Genomic DNA, 22384 nt, shown 5'->3' on the forward strand with positions numbered 1-22384 from the left:
AAAGAGCCAAGGAACCAATTTCATTGAAATAGAGCTATAATAGAACATTACTGGAAATCTAGGAAGGATCTGGAGGACAGTGCATGATATCAGTGTCCTATATACATCACTATGCAGGCAGTATTCTCTACTAGACAGTGCAATCCATTGAATATAGATGTAGCAATAACTACAATAAATATTGAAGCCTGTGGCCTCATCTTGTTCTCTTAGTATGTTTCTCTTTCATTGTTTGTTTCTGCAACCCGTTTGGCCTTGGACAGGAAGGGTTTTCAAAAATATTTGTCTTAAATATGCGTCTAACTGCCAGAATGAGTTTTGAGTCGAGGCAGATATACAGTACATAGATTAAACATAGTAATATTCAGTGAGATAAAGTCAGGTAAATTAATTTGCTGCAGAGGCATAGCCTGCTGTTGAGACACCAGATTTGGCTGTTGTCCCCTTTTTTTTAAAAAAAAAATTATTATTATTTTTAGCTGCTCCTGCTCTTTAATTGAGCAACAGCTATACTTTCTGGGATAAACAAGCAGGAAAGAAAATGCACTGGACCCTTAGGGATCTAGGGACATCTTCTATCCTTTTCTCCTGTTTTCTGTTTTCAATCCACTACCCTCAAGCTGCTGTTTACAAACTTCCCTATTCCTCTCTCTGTACTTCTCATGTCCTACTCCTCTCTCCTTCAAAAGCAGATACACACTGATACACACTTCATATGCATACATTCAGCTCACATCAACTCGTAGAGGTGCAGAGAGGTAAGGATGAGAAGTCCGTTCCACTTGACTCAATGTCTGAGGCACAACCCAATAGCAGGTTATAGGAGAAGTGAAATCTACCAGTTCTCATTTGGTGTTACTCATTGCTGATATATATAATCTAGGATAAATGATAAGACCTGCTCACTCTTATCTTTGAGGCTGCAGGCCAGGAGCATTGATTAAGCACTGGAAAATAAACAAATCATCCTCCAGAAATCAGGGCAATGATATGGAAGGAAACTAATGCTCTGGCTATGTCTGTTTATTGAAAAAGAGACATGAGAGAAAAATACGTTTTATTTTTCAGTATTCAGGCAGTTTCAGTAGAACTGCCTGCATTTCACGATGTTTTTAATTTAGCCTGCAAGATAGCATGCTAGTCCAGAAAGATTTGTTACCTAGTTTGAAACAATTAGCATATTGTTCATTTGTCATGGTTTTTGAAAAAAAGTGTGAGCTGAGCACAAAGATCCCGCTGTTTTCTTCTCCAAGGCATGAGATAACTTCATAAAAATTTCTTTTGGAACAATTGACCTAGGAAATATTTTCATTCAAAACAAGAGCAAATGTAAAGCACCATGAGACACTAGGGCTGTCGAGAATGTAGAAAGGATTGAGTTCTGACATAGGGTGAAAAATACTGGCTGAGTGCAATCCAAATTGATGTAATTTTGGTAAGTAAAGTTCAAATACCCCAAAATAGTCATATATAAGACAAAAAATGGGACATTTAGGACAAAAGAAGAGTGAATAGATGACCTGTGAAGAAAAATATCTTCTACCCCATTGCTTAAAGTAAATCAAGAACATAACAAAATAAGCCAAGAGGAAAATGAACAATTACAGTATATAATGCTATAGCTCATATTGGAAATTCTGCATACTGGAGCACCCCCCCCCCACCTCCCCCACCCCGTGCAATTATAAAGTCTGCTCATGACAATATGTCACCCAGTACCACAAAAAGCAAGCAGAGAATCAGTAATGCTAAAGCTGCAGATGACAAAACTGAACGAGTTTACAAGTGTCACAGAAACAGGTCGATCCTTTGCAGAAAGGAAACTTGTTCAATGGCCTTTGTCAGACCATCTTACATTGTTGTGATGCTTTTAAAATGTAGTGCTTTCTGCAGGATCCAATGGGTAATTGCATACCTTGTATGGAACAAATTATTGCAATTTAAGAATAAAGAACTTGATCTTGGTCCCAGTGATGTCAATCGGAAAACATTGCTTAGAACATGATTCCACAGTGCGGAAATGTTGTTTCACAAACGAGAACTGACCTCACCCTTTCATGTGTGGTTTTCTGAATATTCTTGGTTTTAGAACTATAATATGTCTTTAGTTTATTACAAATGTTCACCAGAATGCATTTATTAAAAATACAGGGAATGACGTCCACTCAACGTCAGTATTTATTGTATTCTTTATTCCAAGAAATGCTACCACTTTTTAAAAAAATTGCATCTGTTTCTTGAGAATGGCCATACAAATTAGGAAACAATTTTTGCCCTGGTAAACCTTAAGACTGAGATAGCAGCTCTACAGAAAAACATCTAAGACCACTCTTAGGCTACTCTACACTGAGCACCTGTGCGTGCTATGAAGAGGCCACTGACAAGTCTGTACCTCTAAAATTTTGCAAGATTGATAATCCCTGTTACCAGGATTGGTATGTAAAATGGTTTGGAATGAATGGTATGGATGATTGGAATGTAAAATGGTTTTGAAAATTGCTCCATGCTGGGCAGCATAACCCACACATTCTTAAAAGGCTGTTTTATAAGCAGATAGATAAATAAATACAACTAAGCAAAACAATCTAGAAAATTACTGTATAATGACTACATTGAAGATGTTCCTGTCACTGGTAATAGAGGATATAACAGATAGTGCATTAAGTACTCTTAAAAATCTTTTTCTATCAGCATGAAACTCTCAATCAGCATTCAACCTCAAATATGTAACCAAGGTGTTTACAGTTGTTCCAGAATATTAAGTTTTAGAAGTGATATTTACCTGTCACTAGTCACTAGCTCAGACCTCATCACAAAAGAATTGTTTTCAAAAGCTCCACACAAATCATGGTCATAACCTGAATGGACAGACAGTTGTTTGCAGTAGTTAACGCATAGAAAACTGTCAGCAGTATATTTTCACAAAATAAACCTTATTGTGTCTTGTGTAATTCAAACAGCTCTGTGTCAACCTTGGGACAGCAGCTGGGAATCTTACGGTTTCAGTGGTTTCTTTGTATTTTATTTTGCCATCCTGAGAGTGACTTGGATTTTCCATGGCAGAATTAATGTGTAGTCAAATAAAACACCTTGGGCTCTGTTCTTAATGTTCTTAAAAGCCAGATAAACACTGTGAATGACGCCTAGCATTTTCAGTCTCCTGCCTTATGACATCATGGCCTTGCATCATTTCTGAAGAAGCCCATTTTATGCAGTAGTTTCATCTTTCCCTTGTTCTTTGCTTGCACTTTGCCTGGGCCATTCCTGTTGGCCATCACACTGCACTACTCTTTGAAATTTATTTTTTCATAGATAAAACTTCCTGGTTGTAAGGATGGGTTGGCTGAGGACACTTAACTCTTAGTGTTGTTTTGTTGGTGAAGTAAAAAAACAAAAACAAAAAACAACTTTAGTGAGTCATCCTTTGACATGCACTAAAAAATACACTTTCCTAGTAAAATGGCAGCTACATACAGAGATACATCATTTGCCTATAAAAATGAGAAAACACTTTCTATTTAATGAAAACATCTAAAACCCACTGGATTTAAATGTCAGTCATTGGCAGTATTAGTATGTGCCAAATCAAAGTTAATTCATCATTTCTGTACTGTAGATGTTAAATCAGTAGCGTAGTTGGAAAAATCTAAAATTTCAGGCTCGTAGCATTGCCAGCTTTTGTTGGAGATATATGAAACTTCCTTCATATATTGCAGGTTGTCTTTGTGAGTTGGTGCAAAAGCTTCTGGGACTGTGGACTTGTGGCACTGGATGATATAACTCTGAGCCTGGGAAGCTGCCAGTCTGCTGGTAAGACCATGTGTATTTGTTGTTCAACAGCTGCTACCCCCCGTTCCCTTTTTAATAAGGGCACATCTTATACCTTCATTTTCCAAACCTTTCCAGCAGCTGACTTCGTTCCACTGTGGTGTATTTTCTTTTTCCAATATGTATTGCATTAATCCTATTTTTGGAGTATCATACATAGAGTGAGGACCAGGTTTTGTTCTCAGGGGTACTGGCTAACTCCTAATTAACTTCACTGACTTCAGTACGGTTGTGTATCAGGGCTCATTACTTGTGGGGCACACCCATTTATAAAAGAACCGGGGATAGACTCAAAAGCAACATTTTCAAAACACAGCATTGTTCTTTTTGTCCAGAAGTACAGTTGTGTGAGGCCAAGATACAGTCCCTTATCTGAGCTGCAGCTCTGAAATGTACACAGATAAGACAAGCCTAACTCTCCCTCCCATAGTGGGAGGAATTCAGTGTTTCTGAGACTTTACACTCTGACATGCACAGGCTAACCTCTCTGAACTCACCCAAACTCTCTCTTCTGGGGCTTTTTGAGGTTTGACAGTGTAATGATTGTATCTTAATTTGGAAGCCATTCTCATAAGACAGGCATGATCTATAATCCCATTATTTTTTGGAACAAAACCATGCCTTTGAAATGGTGATGAGGCAGATTTACCATGCCATTTATATTGCCATGTAATAATAAGTATTTTATGACTTCTTCAGGCTGGATTTCATGCATTCAGGCAGCTAGCCATTACTGAACAGAGAGAGACAAGTCACACATATAAAGCAAATTGCCATTTTTCTAAAGTATTTCCAAAAGTTGCTGATTTTGCCTCTCTGTAGTTCTTAAGGGGTTTGTAAATGAATGAAGGGTGAAGAACTGGTATTTGAATGTATAGTCATACTAGGACTATGACTTGACTTTGGTCATATAATCATACAGTGACTATTGTCACTGATGGCAGCAGAAAATCAGCTCCTGAGTGAGAGATGCTCAAAGGCTTCCTCCTTTTTAAAAGGTGAACACATTTCTATGGTGTCTACTCCTGTCGTAAAAACTCAAATTGTAGCAAGTCTGTTGTATGTGATAGTGGAATCAGATGCCAAGGCAACACAGGAGAGCTAAATGTGGTATTTCATTTCAGATCATGAAGACACCAATATTTGACAGGATCTATTAATATGCATGTTGCACGTGCTGGAGCTCATTAAACTTCCTTGGGTGCTACAGTAGTGAAGAATACGAGGCTGGTAGAGCCCTTTGCGGAGTCAGAACTACAATAAACTATACGAGATGTTTTAAAGAATGTTAGTAGATGCTAGTGAGCTAGACTAAGGCACAGATTTTCTCAAAGTTGTGAAGAAAATGAAATGAAATCATGTACTTCAGTTTTAAGCTAAATTTTACAGGCTTGTGACAGCCATAAGTGTTGCTAGGTAGATATAAATGATCTCAGCAGGTGAACATATGCAATGTATTGTTTGTGTAATCTCTCTATACATCTGTCTAATATATTTACAGTTTTAAACAATGACATCTCATTATAGATCTATTGCCACCCTCTCCTGGAAAGTGTACTTTTGAAAAAGATGAGTGTATGTTTACCCAGAAGAAGAGAGGTCGTGGAAGTTGGCACAGGAGAAGGGGCCCAACTCCCACCTCTTACACTGGACCAAAAGGAGACCACACTACCGGGGTAGGTGAGTTAATCTTCACATTGAACTTTCAGAACAGTTATTAAGAGTTAATCAAAATACTTTGACATGATAACCTAGAACACAGAAAAATTTGTTACTCTCCTGTTCAGAACAATTACTAATCAAATGAAGTAAGTAAGTTTCTTAGGGAACCACCAATATTTTGAGAATGTGGTGTTTAATCAAAATTGTGTGCGGGCCAAGTGAAGAATCCAATCTTCACATCCCAGAGTAGCCCATTCCCTTGGGAGAAAAAGGACAGGGTGACTCCCTGGGCCCTGCAGAAAAGCCCTCTCCCAAGCCCTTAGATTCTGCAAATATTCCCTAAAACAAAAATGCAAATGGGTGGGAGCTCAGTTCTTCCACATAAACAACTTCCTATTTGAACTTAGAACAAAACATGAATAATACAAAAGCAGTCCTGCAGACCTTTTACCTTGAAAATCTGTTCCATCATGCCACTTGTGCCATTTTATTCCATGAAGGATGTAGGTGAGTGGGGCTCCCATTACCATGAATCGGCTCACACAAAACTGCATCCAAATTGCACCCCCCCTGCAACTCTCCCAACCATAGTATCTACTGACTTTTGGAAATGATGAATTGCATTGCTGTGTTGGGCACTTGGGTTCCTACAGAAGACCTCCACATCAATTCCACTGACTCCGGTATAACAAATGAAACTGCCCTAGGGCTTGTGAACTTTAAATGCCTATATGGGTTTAAAAATATTTTTGGTGCCTTTAGATTTGCCCTCATTCACAAGGGACAGTATTCATTCAACAAGCCATTCAACAAAGTCATTTGCAGACAAGCTGGCTTACACACGGTAGCAATCCAATGCAGTCTGCTAAAATTTTTAGCTGGATCATTAAAGCAGTTGACCTGTTTAAAAGGCTCACCAAAAACTATTATTATTATTCACTATTATTGTATGTCAACTGTGATTGAGTATAAACTACATTAAGCATTATCAAGCATAGTTATTCCAGCTGTGCATATGAAATCTTGCTCTGTGCAAGCTTAATTCAACATATTGTGGAAAAGGATTTTCTTTCTAGCTAAGGAAATACATGTTTTGCTCAGTTTCTGATCACTTTATCTAAAAGCATGGCTTTATGCACATTCAGCAAAAAGTTTATTTCTTATTCCTTAGTAAAATTTATGGAATAGCTGCATCCAGAGCTTGGAGATTAGTTGCAAAGACAAATTTGTGGTGTGTGGGACTGTACGGCCAAAATCCTGCACATGAAATTGAGAGTGCAGATTGGAATATTTCATTTAAGAACGAAATATCAGGCTGCAAAGAAATTACTTTCTTCCACTGTCAGTTCTAAAAGGTGCAGATTCTAGGTAGAAATATTAATAGCCTTCAGAGATAAGGGAGTTTTAAAGCTTGAAATTCCTCTTACATGTTCTGAAATAAAAAACAAGAAGCATTTCTTACAAACCTGAGCAAATTCTGACCAGCTCTATCAGCTAAGTTATGCAAATAAAAAATTTAGTCTATGTACAAATCAAGAACTTTTTCCCAATAATGATACCTTTGTGCTGTGGAATGATTTTCAAAAGGGATAATTTAAATTCTTGTCCATTTTCTATTTAGAAGTAAAGAAGAGGTGTAAATGCAATATTTGAAAAACTTATATTTAGGAAGTTAACTAGATGACAAATTGTCTCTTTGTTACCCTTATTGTCCAGTTTTTCTGCATCAACTAGGTGTAGGATAACCAGCCTTGAAATAAGTGAGGATTTTTCCTAGTGTTTTTTAAAGTTTATTTGAGAGGGGTTTTTTGAAATGTGGGTGACAATATTGGAGAGGCATCTGTAGGCTCTCTCTGTACTATCTGCCAGACTCTTCTCCATAATAAAATCTAAAAGGAGTACATCACACTAAAAATGCAGATTATTTTGGTAAGAAACTAAGCTCAATTGTATAGTAAGATTCAACATTCAGGTTTATTTGCTGCCTTTTTTTTTTTCCCTGTGAACATTCCCTAGGTAATATCATTTTTTTCCTCTTTCAAATACTCAGTTTTTTGATTCTCATGTTTCCAAGGACAATATCCCTCTCCTCATAGAAGTAACGCTTAAAAGAGTTTCTTGCCAAAGAAAAGGAATGGAATTTTAGCATGTGTTTCTTAATTTCTAAGACAAACTGTCTTCAGATCCATTTTCAGTTTATGTACTTTGCTAAGTATTCTGAGATCTGAGACTGACAGTTTGTGTTTCTGGTGGAGCAAGAGAATCCTTTAAGCCTGGCCTGTGACAGGAAAATATGTTTACAGCAATGTAAATATTTATTCCTGGTAACACACATCTGTTTGCAGCAAAGTGTGTTGAGAAGTAATGTGGATTTGAATTCACAAAATCAAGAGCTGATCTAATCTTTCCAATAAATTTATAATATGATTCAGGCCTAAAAGCTAAAGGCAAGTTACTTTATTATGCTGCAGTGTAAGCTGTAGGTTTTGATGTTTAACTGAAGTAACTTTCAAGCATAGTGAATACAAAATTCTTGCAGTCACTTGCACTAGATTTGGAATAAAAAGCCTCCGGAATTCTCCAACAGACTGCACCAAATGATCTTTCCTTTACAGATCTGCAGCTGTAGATAATCATCCTTATATCACTCTTTCTCTTTAGTGCTGTAGACCACCAAACTGCATCCCTGGCTAGAGAGGATGACTTCAGCATGGGTTTGTTTAGGTAATAGGGCTTTGAATGTCCTGAGAGACACATCTACCAGCTGCTCTGGCTGCTCTCGGGCTTTCTCCTGCCTCACTGATCCTCAGAAATCCCCTCACTCTCCTGGAAACCATCTCACTTCCTGTACTCACAGTGGCAGAAGGGCAGCTTTCCCACTCCAACACGACAAACAGGGAGCGATGGGACTGTATCAGGGGCTGCTGGATCACCACCTGCTCGTGGGACGTATGTTTCACAGCACAAAACAGCTGATATGTGCAGCAGATGGGATGTGGGGATGTTTCTCAGTCTTCTGATAGCGCTTACTCCAGTTGGAAATCTCTAAATGATGGATCTCAGGGAGGTGGGGGAAATAATTTTTCCACCACTAGTTAATGACTGATTTTTCCACAGATCTGAGTTCATGACAATCTCTTGTTCATTGATGGATTCTAGATAATCTTGTTTTCCTCACTTGTGTCACAGAACAGAAATGTCAATGATGTCATATGTGATTTAAAAGAGGTACTTTAGTTCATTTGCTTTGTTAATAGTAGTGGCTCTAAACATAGCCTAAGCTGTACCCTCAGATGTACGTGCAACCGTCTTTCCAGATCTGCAAATAGACCAGAGTCAGAGTCAGAGTGCATTCCTGATTTAAGAATAAATGTCATTCTTTTTTCTTACTTTGCATTGCTTTCTATTATGTATTTCATCAGATATACATATTTTTTTTAAAGTGTTCCTATATTAGCATTCACAAACATTACAATAACAATACACAGCTATTATAATATCACTAATACTGCAGTTTACAAATATAAAAAACAAATATGTCATTTACAATGAAATATTCCTTATCAAGAGTTTCAGTCATAGGTTTGTATATAGTGAGCATGTTGAGCATAATGAACAGATCGAGAGAATGTATTTTATTTTGCTAATAATTTTATGTCTTTTTAAGGATACTACATGTACATAGAGGCATCCGACATGGTCTATGGACAGAGAGCATACCTAATTTCAAGATCACTAAGAGGGGTCTCTGGAAAACAGTGCTTGACATTTTTCTATCACATGTATGGAGCTGGGACTGGATTATTAAGTGTTTATCTGAAAAAAGAAGGTGATGATGAAGAGATTCCGTTATGGAGGAGGACAGGGGAACAAAGCATCTCATGGCTAAGGGCACTGATAGAATATGAAAGTGATAGAACCTACCAGGTAAGAAAAAACAAACACAGTGCAGTCAAAATGGTGATTAAGCTGAATATGTGCTAGAAGCCAAGTTTTGGGTTGCATAAAAAAATACACGCAGCACTAAATGGACATCTGAACAAGCTGAAGTAATGCATAATTTATTACAAATGGGATGGAATGGAATTTAGAATAGAATAGAATAGAATAGAATAGAATAGAATAGAATAGAATAGAATAGAATAGAATAGAATAGAATAGAATAGAATAGAATAGAATAGAATAGAATAGAATAGAATAGAATAGAATAGAATAGTTCAGTTGGAAGGGACCTTCAGAGATCCTCTAGACCACATCAGGGCTAACCAAAAGTTAAGCATAGTATTGAGGGCATTACTCAAGTGCCTCTTGAATTCTGACAGGCATGGGGCATCAACCACCTCTCCAGGAAGCCTCTTCCAGTGTTCAGCAACCCACCCGGTAAAGTCAGTTGAACATAGTTCATGAATTCATTAATTCAAAATTATTATTTTTTAAGTTATTTAAATTCTATTTTCTCATTACTTCTTGCAAGTAGTGGTAGTTTTTATTTAGGTCACTTGTGCATTTTTTTTCCTTCTGCTGTCTAAAGCCTTGTCTAATTTTGATATTATCAATAAGCTGTGATAAAAAAACCTGCATCTTGCAGGCTGATCTTTCTGAGGTGGCAAAAAAGGCAAGGAACGATGCAAATTTAGAGCTCTGCCTTTGATTTCAACAGTGTGAGAATCTCAGTATTGCCAGAGCCAAAGCCTGCTTCTGTTTCTGTCAAAGAGAAAGCTAAACTGCTATTGACTGAAACAGCACTGGCTAGAAAACTGCAATGATCACTAACCAAAGATGTATTTATTTTTTTCACTTTGCCTTAAGACTCTGGAAATTAATTTAAAAAAAATAACTTTTACTGAAAAGCAAGTTTAGCTTCATCAGTAAGACCACAACAGAATACTGTATTTTTTTTTTTCTCCTCAAGTCTTGCTTCACTTGGGCAACACCTGGTAATATATTTAGGCCAAAAAGCAAGATAGACACACTAAATCATTGGAGTAAACTTACCAGTGGTCTATAACACAGCAATGTCATATAAATTGTGAAAGCAAATCTGTTCCCTTCAGCAGAATACATCTCCAAATTCTCTGACCAAAGAAATCAATCCAGTGATGGAGTATAAAACTTTTTTTTTTTTCCAAGAAGCAGGCTTTCAGGACACACTGGATCCTTGAATAGACTGCATGGTTGGTTTTCTTTTTCAGCTCTTCTTTTGAGGCATGGGATCCATGAAAAGCTATGTCTTATCTTTACAGATTATTTTTGAAGCAATCCGTGGGGTGTCGATAAGAAGTGACATGGCTATTGATGATATTCTTTTCCAAGCAGGACCCTGTTTAGGTAAGTTTAAACTTTACTTTTCCTAGGAGACATCTAGCAAGTCACATAGTATTTTTTGTACTTATACAGGTGATATGTCTTCCCTTGAATCCCCAATGGATGGATCTTCATTTAATATCATGCTGCTGTGTTAGTGCAGAATTTCTAGTTTTTACTAAGATGTGAGACCATCCTTCAGAATTCATACCAGTAAAAATCTTACAGCACTTTTAGCTGTATGGCAGTTCCATTTAAATCCAACAAGATAATTATACTCTCTGTTATGTCTTTTTATGTATGATAAAAATAAAAAAAATTACAGTATTTCTCTCCCCCCCTTTTTTTTTTATTCTAGAAGTGGAAGAAATTCAATTCTCATCAGGCTATCCCGACAGCTTAAATGAAATTGAGTATTAAATACAATACAGTCTGCTGAAAGGAATGGAGTGCATAGAATGTTTTTACATGAGGAACTGCACAAACTGCCTATTTTAAATGTGTTTTAAGTAAATACTGGACTGGTTTGGATATGCAACAATGTATGGGAAGAACTCAGAGCACTCATGTTCCTCGCCTTTGCAATGAAATTATTGACTCAGGGCTTCTTAGACTGTTTTTTGTTGTTGTTGTTGTTATTTTTTTCTCTTCTGCATGAGGTATCAATTATTATATAAATGCTTCTCATTTTGCACAGATCGTTCAACACAGTATTTTAGTGCTTTATTTTTGTGTGTAAATCTGTCTGGTATATAGGTAAAAAGGGGAAAGTAAAGGTACACAATTAAAACCCAATATTGTGTTATCTTAAATCTGCATTCAGTGAATGTTTTGTGTTGGGTACAGAATGGATTTTTGTTAAGGAAATTATAAATATTTTTAAGTAATAAAGATAATTGTATTAGATACTACTAATATCCTACAGGTTAAGTGCAATTATTAATGAGACAATTCCTTCTGGGAAACTCTAACACTTTGCAGGCAATATTTTGTGTTTTTGTATTCTTTTACTATAACAAATATCTTTGTCATCCTTACCAATAATAAGCTCACCTTTAGTATTCCAGTATAATTCAGTGTAACCTATTGCCATTTTGAACTACATGAAACAAAACCCTTTGAAACCATATGTTTTCTGGCATACAAATCTTCTTTTCTAAATAAATTCGTTTGTACGCGCACAGAGAATGTACTTACACTTTACCCAACCACAAATGCCTTGCAATTATATTGATAAGATACTGAATTCACACAACTTGTTAATTTTTAGGATTTTTTTAATGTGTTTGTGTTTAAGGTTTTGTTTTGAAACTATTAAAACTTCCTAATAAAATATAACTTTGAAAATTGTCTGCTTCAGACTCTAGTTATTGGTAAAATGAGAAACAACTGAACCTAATATAACAGCCTACATTCATTAATTTGAATATGAAGAAAATGGGTCACATCATGTAAGACATCTGACAGAAAGCAGAAGGAAGCACCAGTATTGACTCATACAGGTGATTCTTACGGCCACAACATTCAAGCAGTTTCTGCAAGATGTGAGCCCTGAAAAATAGGAACAGCCTTTGATACTTTCAGAACAAAGGATGCAGCATTTCTAACGGGCTCTAAGAATCAACAGCACCTGGGACATGCTAGATCAGGTTTCACGTTGTTCTCAGGGTATTCAGCCTCCTGATATAGAAGTCTGGGATGGGGAGCAGGATAAATCCCCCACGATTCAGGTGGAAACAGTTAGAGTCCTGCTGCTCCACGTCCACTGTCAAAAGTCCATGGGGCCAGATGGGATCCACCCAAGGGTGCTGAGGGAGCTGGCCGATGTGGTTGCCAGCTGGCTGGATAGCCGGGCCCGGAGAGTCGTGGTGAATGGAGCTTTCTTCAGCTGGTAACTGGACACAAGTGCTGTTCCCCAGGGGTCAGTGTTGGGGCCCATAGTCTTTAATATCTTTATTGATGATTTGGATGAGGGAATTGAGTGCACCCTCAGGAAGTTTGCAGATGACACCAAGCTGGGGGGAAGTGTCAATCTGCCAGAGGGTAGGGAGGCCCTGCAGAGGGACCTGGACAAGTTGGATCGATGGGCAGAGGCCAACGGGATGAGGTTCAACATGGCTAAGTGCTGGGTCCTGCACGTTGGTCACAACAACCCCATGCAGTGCTACAGGCTTGGGGCAGAGTGGCTGGAAAGCTGTGCAGAGGAAAAGCATCTGGGGGTGTTGGTCAATGCTCACCTGAACATAAGCTGGCAGTGTGCCCGGGTCGTCAAGAAGTCCAAAGGCATCCTGGCTTTTATAAAACAGTGTAGCCAGCAGGACTTGGGAGGTGATTTTCCCCTGTGCTCTGCTCTGGTGAGGCCGCACCTCGAGTACTGTGTTCAGTTTTGGGCCCCTCACTACAAGAAGGACATTGAGGCCCTGGAGCGTGTCCAGAGAAGGGCTACGAAGCTGGTGAAGGGTCTGAAGCACAAGTCCTGTGAGGAGCAGCTGAGGGAACTGGGGTTGTTTGGTCTGGAGAAGAGGAGGCTCAGGGGAGACCTTATTGCTCTCTACAGCTACCTGAAAGGAAGGTGAGGGGAGATGGTTATCAGCCTCTTCTCACAGGTAACTAGTAATAAGACTAGAGGGAATGACCTCATGTTGCATCACGGGAGGCTTAGGTTGGAAATTAGGAGATATTTCTTTTCAGAAAGAGCAGTCAGGCATTGGAACAGGTTGCTCGGAGAGGTGGTGGTGTCACCGTACCTGGGGGTGTTTAAGGAAAAGTTGGACATGGTGCTTAGGGATATGGTTTAGTGCGTGACATTGGTGGTAGGGGGACGGTTGGACCAGATGATCTTTGAGGTCTTTTCCAACCTTAATGATTCTATGAATGCTTTATATTGGCTTCACCCTGTTACATTCAGCTGTACATTTAGAAAAAAACAAAGATCTAACCCTTTGCATCACTGTTAGGTTTTTCATTTTGGTGGCACAAACAATTAAAGAGGTTGTTCAATTAAATACATTCAGTAATAACATCTATGTTTACTTATTGACTGACATAGGCAGTTTATTATTTCCTAGAGACTGAGAAAGAGCCCCAAGGAACTGACATGTTAACTGCCTATCCTAGCTACCTGCTGGTTACCAAACATCATTCTTGCTATTATAGTTTGAAAAAAAAATCAACCAGCATCAATGGGCTCTTTCCTAAGGGTTAATACAGTTTTACAGTTGTTCTGTAAAGCTTACATTTTGGTATAAACCAAATGCAGATCAAATTATTTAAACAGAAAACAGGTGAAAATTAAGTGGTTAAAACCACCATGCTTGGTGCTTCTCCATACATTTGGTGGGACTTCTCTATAACTGAAATGAAGCACAAGATATAGCCATTGTACTCCTATCTCTAACAACATTATGCAGCTTGGCTTCATTCCACCAAAGTAATCAGATTTAGACTGATATGGACAAGAACATAAGCAAATTACTCTATTCTGCTCATAGTAGTTCTCTAGGAACCTCACTGGTACGATGATTTTGTTGGTATCACTGAGGGTAACATTTATCCCTGAGGTGTGAAGCACTATCCTGACTGCAAATAAAAACTCTAAAAATTCCTCCACTAGGGAACAACAGCACCTTTCCACTCACTTCTGCTTCTGTAAAAACTGAAGGACAGAGGGAGGATTTGAAAGGTGGCTTTGAATTACTTTAGTGCCTAGTGAATATCAGTCCATAGAATAGCAAATTCTCAGACTACTCCCTTGAAAAGAAGGGTTGTAAAGCACCTGACAAACAGGAAAGATGTACTAAATTTTCTCTACTGGCAAACTTCGGTTTTATGGTGATATAAAAAACATTCCATCAGCTCCTCTCAATTAGGAAACTCCCTGTGCTCCTAATTTCTGCCCAGGATCCATGTTTTTGTGTGCTGTTTGTTCCCCTCTCACTGTGGCAGTAGCTGTACAGGGATCACAGCATGGCAAAGAGCAGTTCTGAGTCTGTTCTGCACTAGGCCTATTCACTGTCTGAAAATTTCTTCAAAAGTGATTGGAGAACCTACAAGTAATTGCTTTGAGCACAGTGATGGCACAGTCCATAGAACAACTATGAAAAGAAAGCCTTCAAAAGCAACTATAACACCTCAGACACTAAAAGGCTCATATTTGCTCTAAACATAGCTTTGTGCTGCTGTGGAACTGAACTTGAGAGCAGAGGAAAAGGCCTTTTAATGTCCTCGTGTTTAATACTCTTTTTATTCTTTAAATATTTTCCATTAGTTGACATTTTGCGATTATCCTTCTGAAAAGAGAACCAAATTCTCATCTCAGTTGCACCAATAGAAATCCAGAATAACAACATAAAATATCACTGTTATTCTAGCTTTATACCAACATATACAAAACTGTACTCTGGACGAATATTTTATCACATCAACATAAACCTAACGTAAATCCAAGCTTGCAGTCATGAAGCTTCAGTTGGACAGCTCAAGCTAAGCACTAAAAGACCTGGTATTTTATCAGTCTAGATCTGAACACAGCTCATAAGTGTGAGTACCAGCACTCAAGAGACCCACTGCTCCAAAAGGACTACCATGTAGGGTAAAATGCTAAGGACAAAGGACAGCACACTTTTCATGCAACATGGCACACTGTCAGAATCTTCTACCCTTCACACTTTGAAACAGTCTCATCCTCCCTCAGACAAACACTAGACATGAGATGTAAATTTTACTTAATCTTAACATTTCCTTTGGAAAAACAAAACAAAACAAAGCAAAGCAAGAAACCATCAGTTTGTTATTCCAAGTTTCTTAGTTACTTAGGAATGAATGAAGAAACCTTAAATATTCCTTTATGTCACTCTGGTCTGTATTCATCTCCTTGCTCTTTTATCCCCATATCCCTGCATGTTTTCTCTGCCCTTTTCCTGTCCATCTCCTGCGCCACTCCCACCCACCCAATGCCCTTTTTTTTCCAGCTTGCACATGATCTTTGTGAATATCATCAGCATTTTGCTCTCATTGCTAGCTAACTGCATATACTTCTCACCACTGAGTACTGTGTTCCAGCTCACTGCTCTGACGTTCTGTATTGGCCCTTAAATCTTCCCTCTGTTCTTTCAAGAACTCTTAGCCCCGAGCACTGTCTACCTTGTGGCCTTCAGAGTCTCTTTTTTTCTAGCTCTTACTAGCATCCACGCTCATCAGACCCTTGAAAATGCTCCGTGACAAACTTTGGGAAAAGCAGATCTCTTCAGCAGAATCTGACAGGAGTTATGCTGAAATTGTTCTTTATTCTTATGCCTCCTTCTCTTTCAGCCTTAACTGCTCATTCCTGGGTCCAACTCTACCCCGCTAGACTGCGAGCTCAAGACGTAACTGATTTAAGAGGCAGTATTTATTATACAGAACATTACCAGAAATTAATAAATCAACAAATAATATAATAAGGAAATATAACAGTGTTACAGGTTTACAACTCTTTTTACACTGTTACACAGAATCACAAAGCTATTGATTATCACAAATCTTATGAATGGCACAGAAATATTCTCAATTTTGTTGTCCTTCCCCAGCCACATGGCATATTACTAGCGTGTGCTGCTGTTCGTTGTGCTTGTACACCGGCCCTTCTGGATATGAACCTGACGGAGAGTCCTGCGGGTTGCCAAGTCGCTCCCCCTCATCCTAGGCAGGTCAGCTTCACTGACAACCCGTGTATCGGTGCTCTGATTTGTCTGCCCAGTTCCACATGAGCACAAGTTTTATTTTATTTTTATTTTATTTTTATTTTTATTTTTATTTATTTTTTTAAATTTTCATTTCATTTTTTACTTTTATTTTTTTTATTTTTTATTTTTATATTTTTAATTATTTTTATTTTTATTTTATTATAAAAAATAAAATATTATTTTTATTTTATTTATTTTATTTTAGTTTTTTATTTTATTTTAGTTTTTATTTTATTTTTATTTTTATATTTTTTAATTTTTAATTTTTATTTATTTTTTATTTTATTTTTTATTTTATTTTATTTATTTTATTTTTTATTTTTTATTTTATTTTGTCTCCGCCCTCCAGCGGCGCTGAGCGGCCACCCTGCTGCCTGCCAAAGCCCACCGGCCCCCCCCCGAGCTGAGGCTGCCCCTCGGCCCTCCGGCTGTGCCGCCATCTTGCGGGCGCGCGGCGGGAAAGCGCGGGCAGCGCGGGTGGGCGGGGCTTACCATCGCCCCGCCTCCTCCCCTCTGAATGCGAAAGCACTCAGGGAAGGGCCCCCCTTGTACCGCCCCGTTCCCTCCCAGCCAATAGGCACCAACCCGGCGCGCTGCGGACCAATAAGAGGCCTCGCGGCGGCTTACCCCGCCAATGAGCGCTCCCGTTGCCCCAGGGCGACAGTCCCGGCTCCCGTTCCCTGCCCGACAAGGGACGCGCGGCGCGCGGGGCCGCGTCCCAAGATGGCGGCGGTGGCGGTGCGCGCGGGCTGGGACGCGGGCGCCTCGCAGCTGGGCTCCGCCGGAACGCCGCGGGCCGCCAGGCAGCGGTCCCGCTTCATGGAGGGCTCCATCGTCAGGATCTTAATGGAGAACTTCCTGTGAGTGGGCGCCGGGCGCGCGCCGCCCGCCCGGCTGTCGCGACAGAGCGGCGACAGAGGTCGGGGGCGGAGGGTTCACCGCCTCCCGCGGCGGTTAGCGGCTGCGGGGGGGCCGTTGGGCCGGCCGTTGAGCCGTGAGGGGACGGTGGCGGGAGGCTCCGCGTCTGGGAAGGCGGCGCCTTGATCCCGGCCCGCTGCCTGGGCTTTGGGCTCTCCTCGCCCCTTGGCGATATATAGTATATATATATATAATACATGTGTATATATTTAATATATGTATATTTTTTGGGGGGGAGCTGTTGTGCTACCGGTAGAAGCTTTCAGTTCGTTTTCTTGCGGCTAGTGTGCTGAGAGGTTCTCGTCAGCCTTGCAGGCAGCGGGCAGCTTTGGTTAGCATAAATCCCGCGCCAACGAACCTAAAACACCTTTGTTTTAAGTCTCAGGATTAGGCACTCAAATACGTTCTTCTCCAGTAGCACACGATTTGTCCTATTGTTAAGACTTATTTTTTTGGTGTTAGTGCCCACCAACTCCCTCTCTGCATGGTGCAGTGTGTGGACAAAACAACGAACAGTGGGGTTTATTATAAACATACGGTGTTTCGGGTTATGCCAATGTTATTAGTTTGCCTGAATTTACATGCTAGGCCTTGGTATTTCTTCTGCGCTTGCTATTACTAAGCGTGCTGTATGCACATGCTGAAAGCTAGTGTCTGATACGGGTTAAAAAGTATAAATCACTGATTCCCGGCTGACGTCTCAGGTTCTTGTAAGTAACACGCTAGTGCGCGATGTCCAGCCTATCGATACGAGGTACCACGGAATCCACAGGCTTCTTGCAGAGCTCAAAACCTCTTTGCATCATATGGTTTCGACTTGAATCTCCTTTGACTGCAGTGCAGGCGGCAACTGGCATCAAATTCGACAGGCTTGACTGGACTCACTGTGGTCTCTTTTGTTTGTGTGTGGTTGGTTTTAATGTCAGACAATATGGAGCCCTAGCAAAGTCAATAGGAATTGTCTTTTTTCTTTTTGTATGTTTGTCTGGATTTCATTCTTTATAACCATTTGCTGTGAAGAATGCTGTTGTAAATGCTCTGGCAGGTAGGAACTTATTCCCAAGTGTTTTAATGGAGTGCCAGTTTTCACTCTCGAGGTTTAATGGTTGATGGTAATGGTTGAGGAATGAGTCTAGATTTGATAAAATCATAATCTGTCATATTTAGTATAGTCAAAAAGTGGTTTTGAGGTGACTTACTGTGTATGGTGTTCAAGAAAATACTGTGTTTTCCAGAACTTACGACATCTGTGAAGTACATCCAGGCCCCAACTTGAACATGATTGTAGGTGCTAATGGAACAGGAAAGTCAAGCATTGTTTGTGCCATCTGTCTGGGACTGGCTGGAAAACCTTCCTTCATAGGGCGAGCTGACAAGGTGACTATAAACTTCCTTAATTCTCATGTTTAATGTGAATTTTATTGAGAGCCTTGTCCAGGGGGAGGGATGGATGAAGTTTTTCTTGATTTGCTTTCTTTTGTAAGAATATAAGGTGTGGGAATTGTAGAATAGCCTGCTTCAGGGACAAAGGCTTTTGTCAAAGTGGTGGCCATACTTAACTACTCCTTAACTACTCCTTAACTACTCCTTAACTACTCCTTAACTACTCCTTAACTACTCCTTAACTACTCCTTAACTACTCCTTAACTACTCCTTAACTACTCCTTAACTACTCCTTAACTACTCCTTAACTACTCCTTAACTACTCCTTAACTACTCCTTAACTACTCCTTAACTACTCCTTAACTACTCCTTAACTACTCCTTAACTACTCCTTAACTACTCCTTAACTACTCCTTAACTACTCCTTAACTACTCCTTAACTACTCCTTAACTACTCCTTAACTACTCCTTAACTACTCCTTAACTACTCCTTAACTACTCCTTAACTACTCCTTAACTACTCCTTAACTACTCCTTAACTACTCCTTAACTACTCCTTAACTACTCCTTAACTACTCCTTAACTACTCCTTAACTACTCCTTAACTACTCCTTAACTACTCCTTAACTACTCCTTAACTACTCCTTAACTACTCCTTAACTACTCCTTAACTACTCCTTAACTACTCCTTAACTACTCCTTAACTACTCCTTAACTACTCCTTAACTACTCCTTAACTACTCCTTAACTACTCCTTAACTACTCCTTAACTACTCCTTAACTACTCCTTAACTACTCCTTAACTACTCCTTAACTACTCCTTAACTACTCCTTAACTACTCCTTAACTACTCCTTAACTACTCCTTAACTACTCCTTAACTACTCCTTAACTACTCCTTAACTACTCCTTAACTACTCCTTAACTACTCCTTAACTACTCCTTAACTACTCCTTAACTACTCCTTAACTACTCCTTAACTACTCCTTAACTACTCCTTAACTACTCCTTAACTACTCCTTAACTACTCCTTAACTACTCCTTAACTACTCCTTAACTACTCCTTAACTACTCCTTAACTACTCCTTAACTACTCCTTAACTACTCCTTAACTACTCCTTAACTACTCCTTAACTACTCCTTAACTACTCCTTAACTACTCCTTAACTACTCCTTAACTACTCCTTAACTACTCCTTAACTACTCCTTAACTACTCCTTAACTACTCCTTAACTACTCCTTAACTACTCCTTAACTACTCCTTAACTACTCCTTAACTACTCCTTAACTACTCCTTAACTACTCCTTAACTACTCCTTAACTACTCCTTAACTACTCCTTAACTACTCCTTAACTACTCCTTAACTACTCCTTAACTACTCCTTAACTACTCCTTAACTACTCCTTAACTACTCCTTAACTACTCCTTAACTACTCCTTAACTACTCCTTAACTACTCCTTAACTACACTGTTTTGGCTGAATTATTAAATGGAAACACCTGAATTGTACAAGAACCTGGAGTAGACTAGATGCTGCGTAGGAAAATGCTAGCCACAGAAATAACATATTCTTGATGTGACAGAGTTTTTATAGGGGCATGCAGCCATTAATGACTTAATGTAATGACTTAAATGATTTTGGGTTGTGCCAATAGTTTTTTTTCATTGCATCTATTGTTTTTTGTTCCCAAAAGATTATATAGTGTTATTATACGAGGAAGTGTATTTGTGTAGTCTCTTTTTTTTTTTTAAGCTTTTGCTTTTATTTCCATGGATATTCTGATTAGGTGGAACATATTTCGGTAGTTCTTTGGAGCTGTAAATCTGGTTACCTAAATGATCACTACATATTCTGTGATTACAGCTCTGTCTTGAGAAAATCTTAAGTATGGAAATTGCCTGGATGGTATTTTCATGCTAATATACTATTATCCAATGAGTACGAACTTTTAAGGTAAAATTGATGAGGAACTGTTAATCTGTGGAGGAAGTTCTAATGCTGCTAGTTAATGAGGGAGTTAATACCATCTTCCTTTATTGCGGGATAGTAGACAGATAAAATAATATTTTGTTGTTGTCAGTTTTCAATAAAATACACAATTACTGCAACTCTATAATACAAATATGTATTTTTGTAAGAGATGACATCTTAATACAGAGTTATTTTGCAATAATAATTTCTGTAATTCATTTTGTAGGTTAGTCTTTTTGTAAAGCAGGGGTGCCTGAAAGGTGTGGTAGAAATTGAACTGTAAGTAGTAAAATTATATCTTCTTATTCATTTTTAATTGGATTATTTCCCCACACAGTTGCTCACAAAACTGTAGAACAAAATCTGTACGGAGTGTACAGAGATCTTTCTTTAAGCTGCTGATCTGTTTTTTCTTCGTTGTTGTTGTTTCCCCAGAACTTCACAATTTTAAGTTTTTAAAAAATCACTCAAAATCACTGAAATCACTGATTTCACTTTCTGAAGTGTTTTACCTTGTCTTGGTGCAAAAAGAATACATGGAAAAAGATTGTGTATATTTAAAAAGGATAAAAAAAAAAAAGTCAGAGTCTAAACTAAAAAAAAAAGTTCTGTCTTTGCTTTCTTGTACTGATACCCCTGACGTGAGGGGTTCCTCTGCTTTCTTACTGCAAATGTTACTGAAGGGAAAAAAAATGTAGATCTGACTAACTCTGGGTAATAAAGTCTTCTAGGTAAGCTTATACAAGACAGAGAAACTGAAATACCATTTGGAGTTAGTCTGTAAAATTAGGTTAGTAATTTGCATTTATTTTACGGTTACAGGGTTAATACTACATGGTTCCAGTATTTAGTGCTAAACTAAAGAGAAACTATCCTTACAGAGTTCCTCAGTAGCTGCTTTTGGGTAGAGATCTTAACTTGAAACTGCGATAGCAGTGCCATAGCACAGGTTGTCTTGATAAGCCTTAACCTGATCTGTGCCTAAACTAGATAGAATGTAGAGCTAATAAAATGATTTAGATCCTTAATTTGTATAAAAGTTGGCCACCTTGATCAAATTGTATATAAAGTAAATTGTGGGCAATTGATGTGTTTTTACTGTTCTTTAAAAGCAGAAAAAGAAATTATTATTTTTCACTCAGTATGATGTTGTTCGTATTTTCAGGTGGAATATGTATACACAGCTTACTGATTGAGTTCTTATTGAGTTCTGTACATGAATATTTTTAACTTTAAGAACTTGTTGCTGGTACAGCTCCTGCATACCAAGTTTAAAGCTTACTCTTTCAAATTAAAAATACTTTTATATATAAACTCCTTCATGTGTAACAACTTTTAAATGATTCATGCATTCAGCAAGAATATAGCATATATATATAAATAGCTACCTCTGAGTTAAGATTTGCAGATATTTGTGATGTTATCAGTGTTGCACAGGAGACATGGTGGGGTTCATTCATCATTAAAATATTGTACATTATGTGAAACAATGTGAATCTGTCTCTGCTGTTCAGTTTTTAAATATTTAAGTATCAAATAAGTTTTTAACATGGTAACGAATTTATTCTGACATCTGGTGACCCTTGTATGCTCT

General features: G+C 38.6%; 2 protein-coding genes across 8 annotated transcripts in view; both read left to right on the plus strand.

Moving 5' to 3' along the window:
* MAMDC2 (MAM domain containing 2) overlaps nt 1–12141 on the plus strand; it is a 64895-nt gene extending 52754 nt beyond the window's left edge. Inside the window, exons 10-14 of one of the 2 annotated variants that reach the window (XM_066988524.1) lie at nt 3717–3810; nt 5356–5508; nt 9158–9417; nt 10734–10818; nt 11153–12141. In XM_066988524.1, coding sequence (XP_066844625.1) covers nt 3717–3810; nt 5356–5508; nt 9158–9417; nt 10734–10818; nt 11153–11214 — 654 coding nt within the window. In that variant the 3' untranslated portion in view covers nt 11215–12141. Of the gene's footprint in view, nt 1–3716; nt 3811–5355; nt 5509–9157; nt 9418–10733; nt 10819–11152 lie in introns of those variants that run through there. The other variant, XM_066988525.1, reaches the window with a different exon arrangement.
* Nucleotides 12142–16859: 4718 nt separating this feature from the next.
* The window catches only part of SMC5 (structural maintenance of chromosomes 5), a 53337-nt gene continuing 47812 nt past the window's right edge, over nt 16860–22384 (plus strand). For 4 of the 6 annotated variants that reach the window (XR_007158690.2, XM_048049663.2, XM_048049664.2 and 1 more), the window contains exons 1-3: nt 16860–17377; nt 18671–18812; nt 21017–21069. Coding sequence is in view for 4 of the 6 variants with exons in the window: in XM_048049663.2 (XP_047905620.1) it covers nt 17241–17377; nt 18671–18812; nt 21017–21069 (332 nt within the window). In the remaining 2 variants the exon portion in view is untranslated. Of the gene's footprint in view, nt 17378–18670; nt 18813–21016; nt 21070–22384 lie in introns of those variants that run through there. The other 2 variants (XM_048049665.2, XM_048049669.2) reach the window with 2 other exon arrangements.

This window comes from Anser cygnoides, chromosome Z (assembly GCF_040182565.1).
Source record: "Anser cygnoides isolate HZ-2024a breed goose chromosome Z, Taihu_goose_T2T_genome, whole genome shotgun sequence".
NCBI lineage: Eukaryota > Metazoa > Chordata > Aves > Anseriformes > Anatidae > Anser > Anser cygnoides.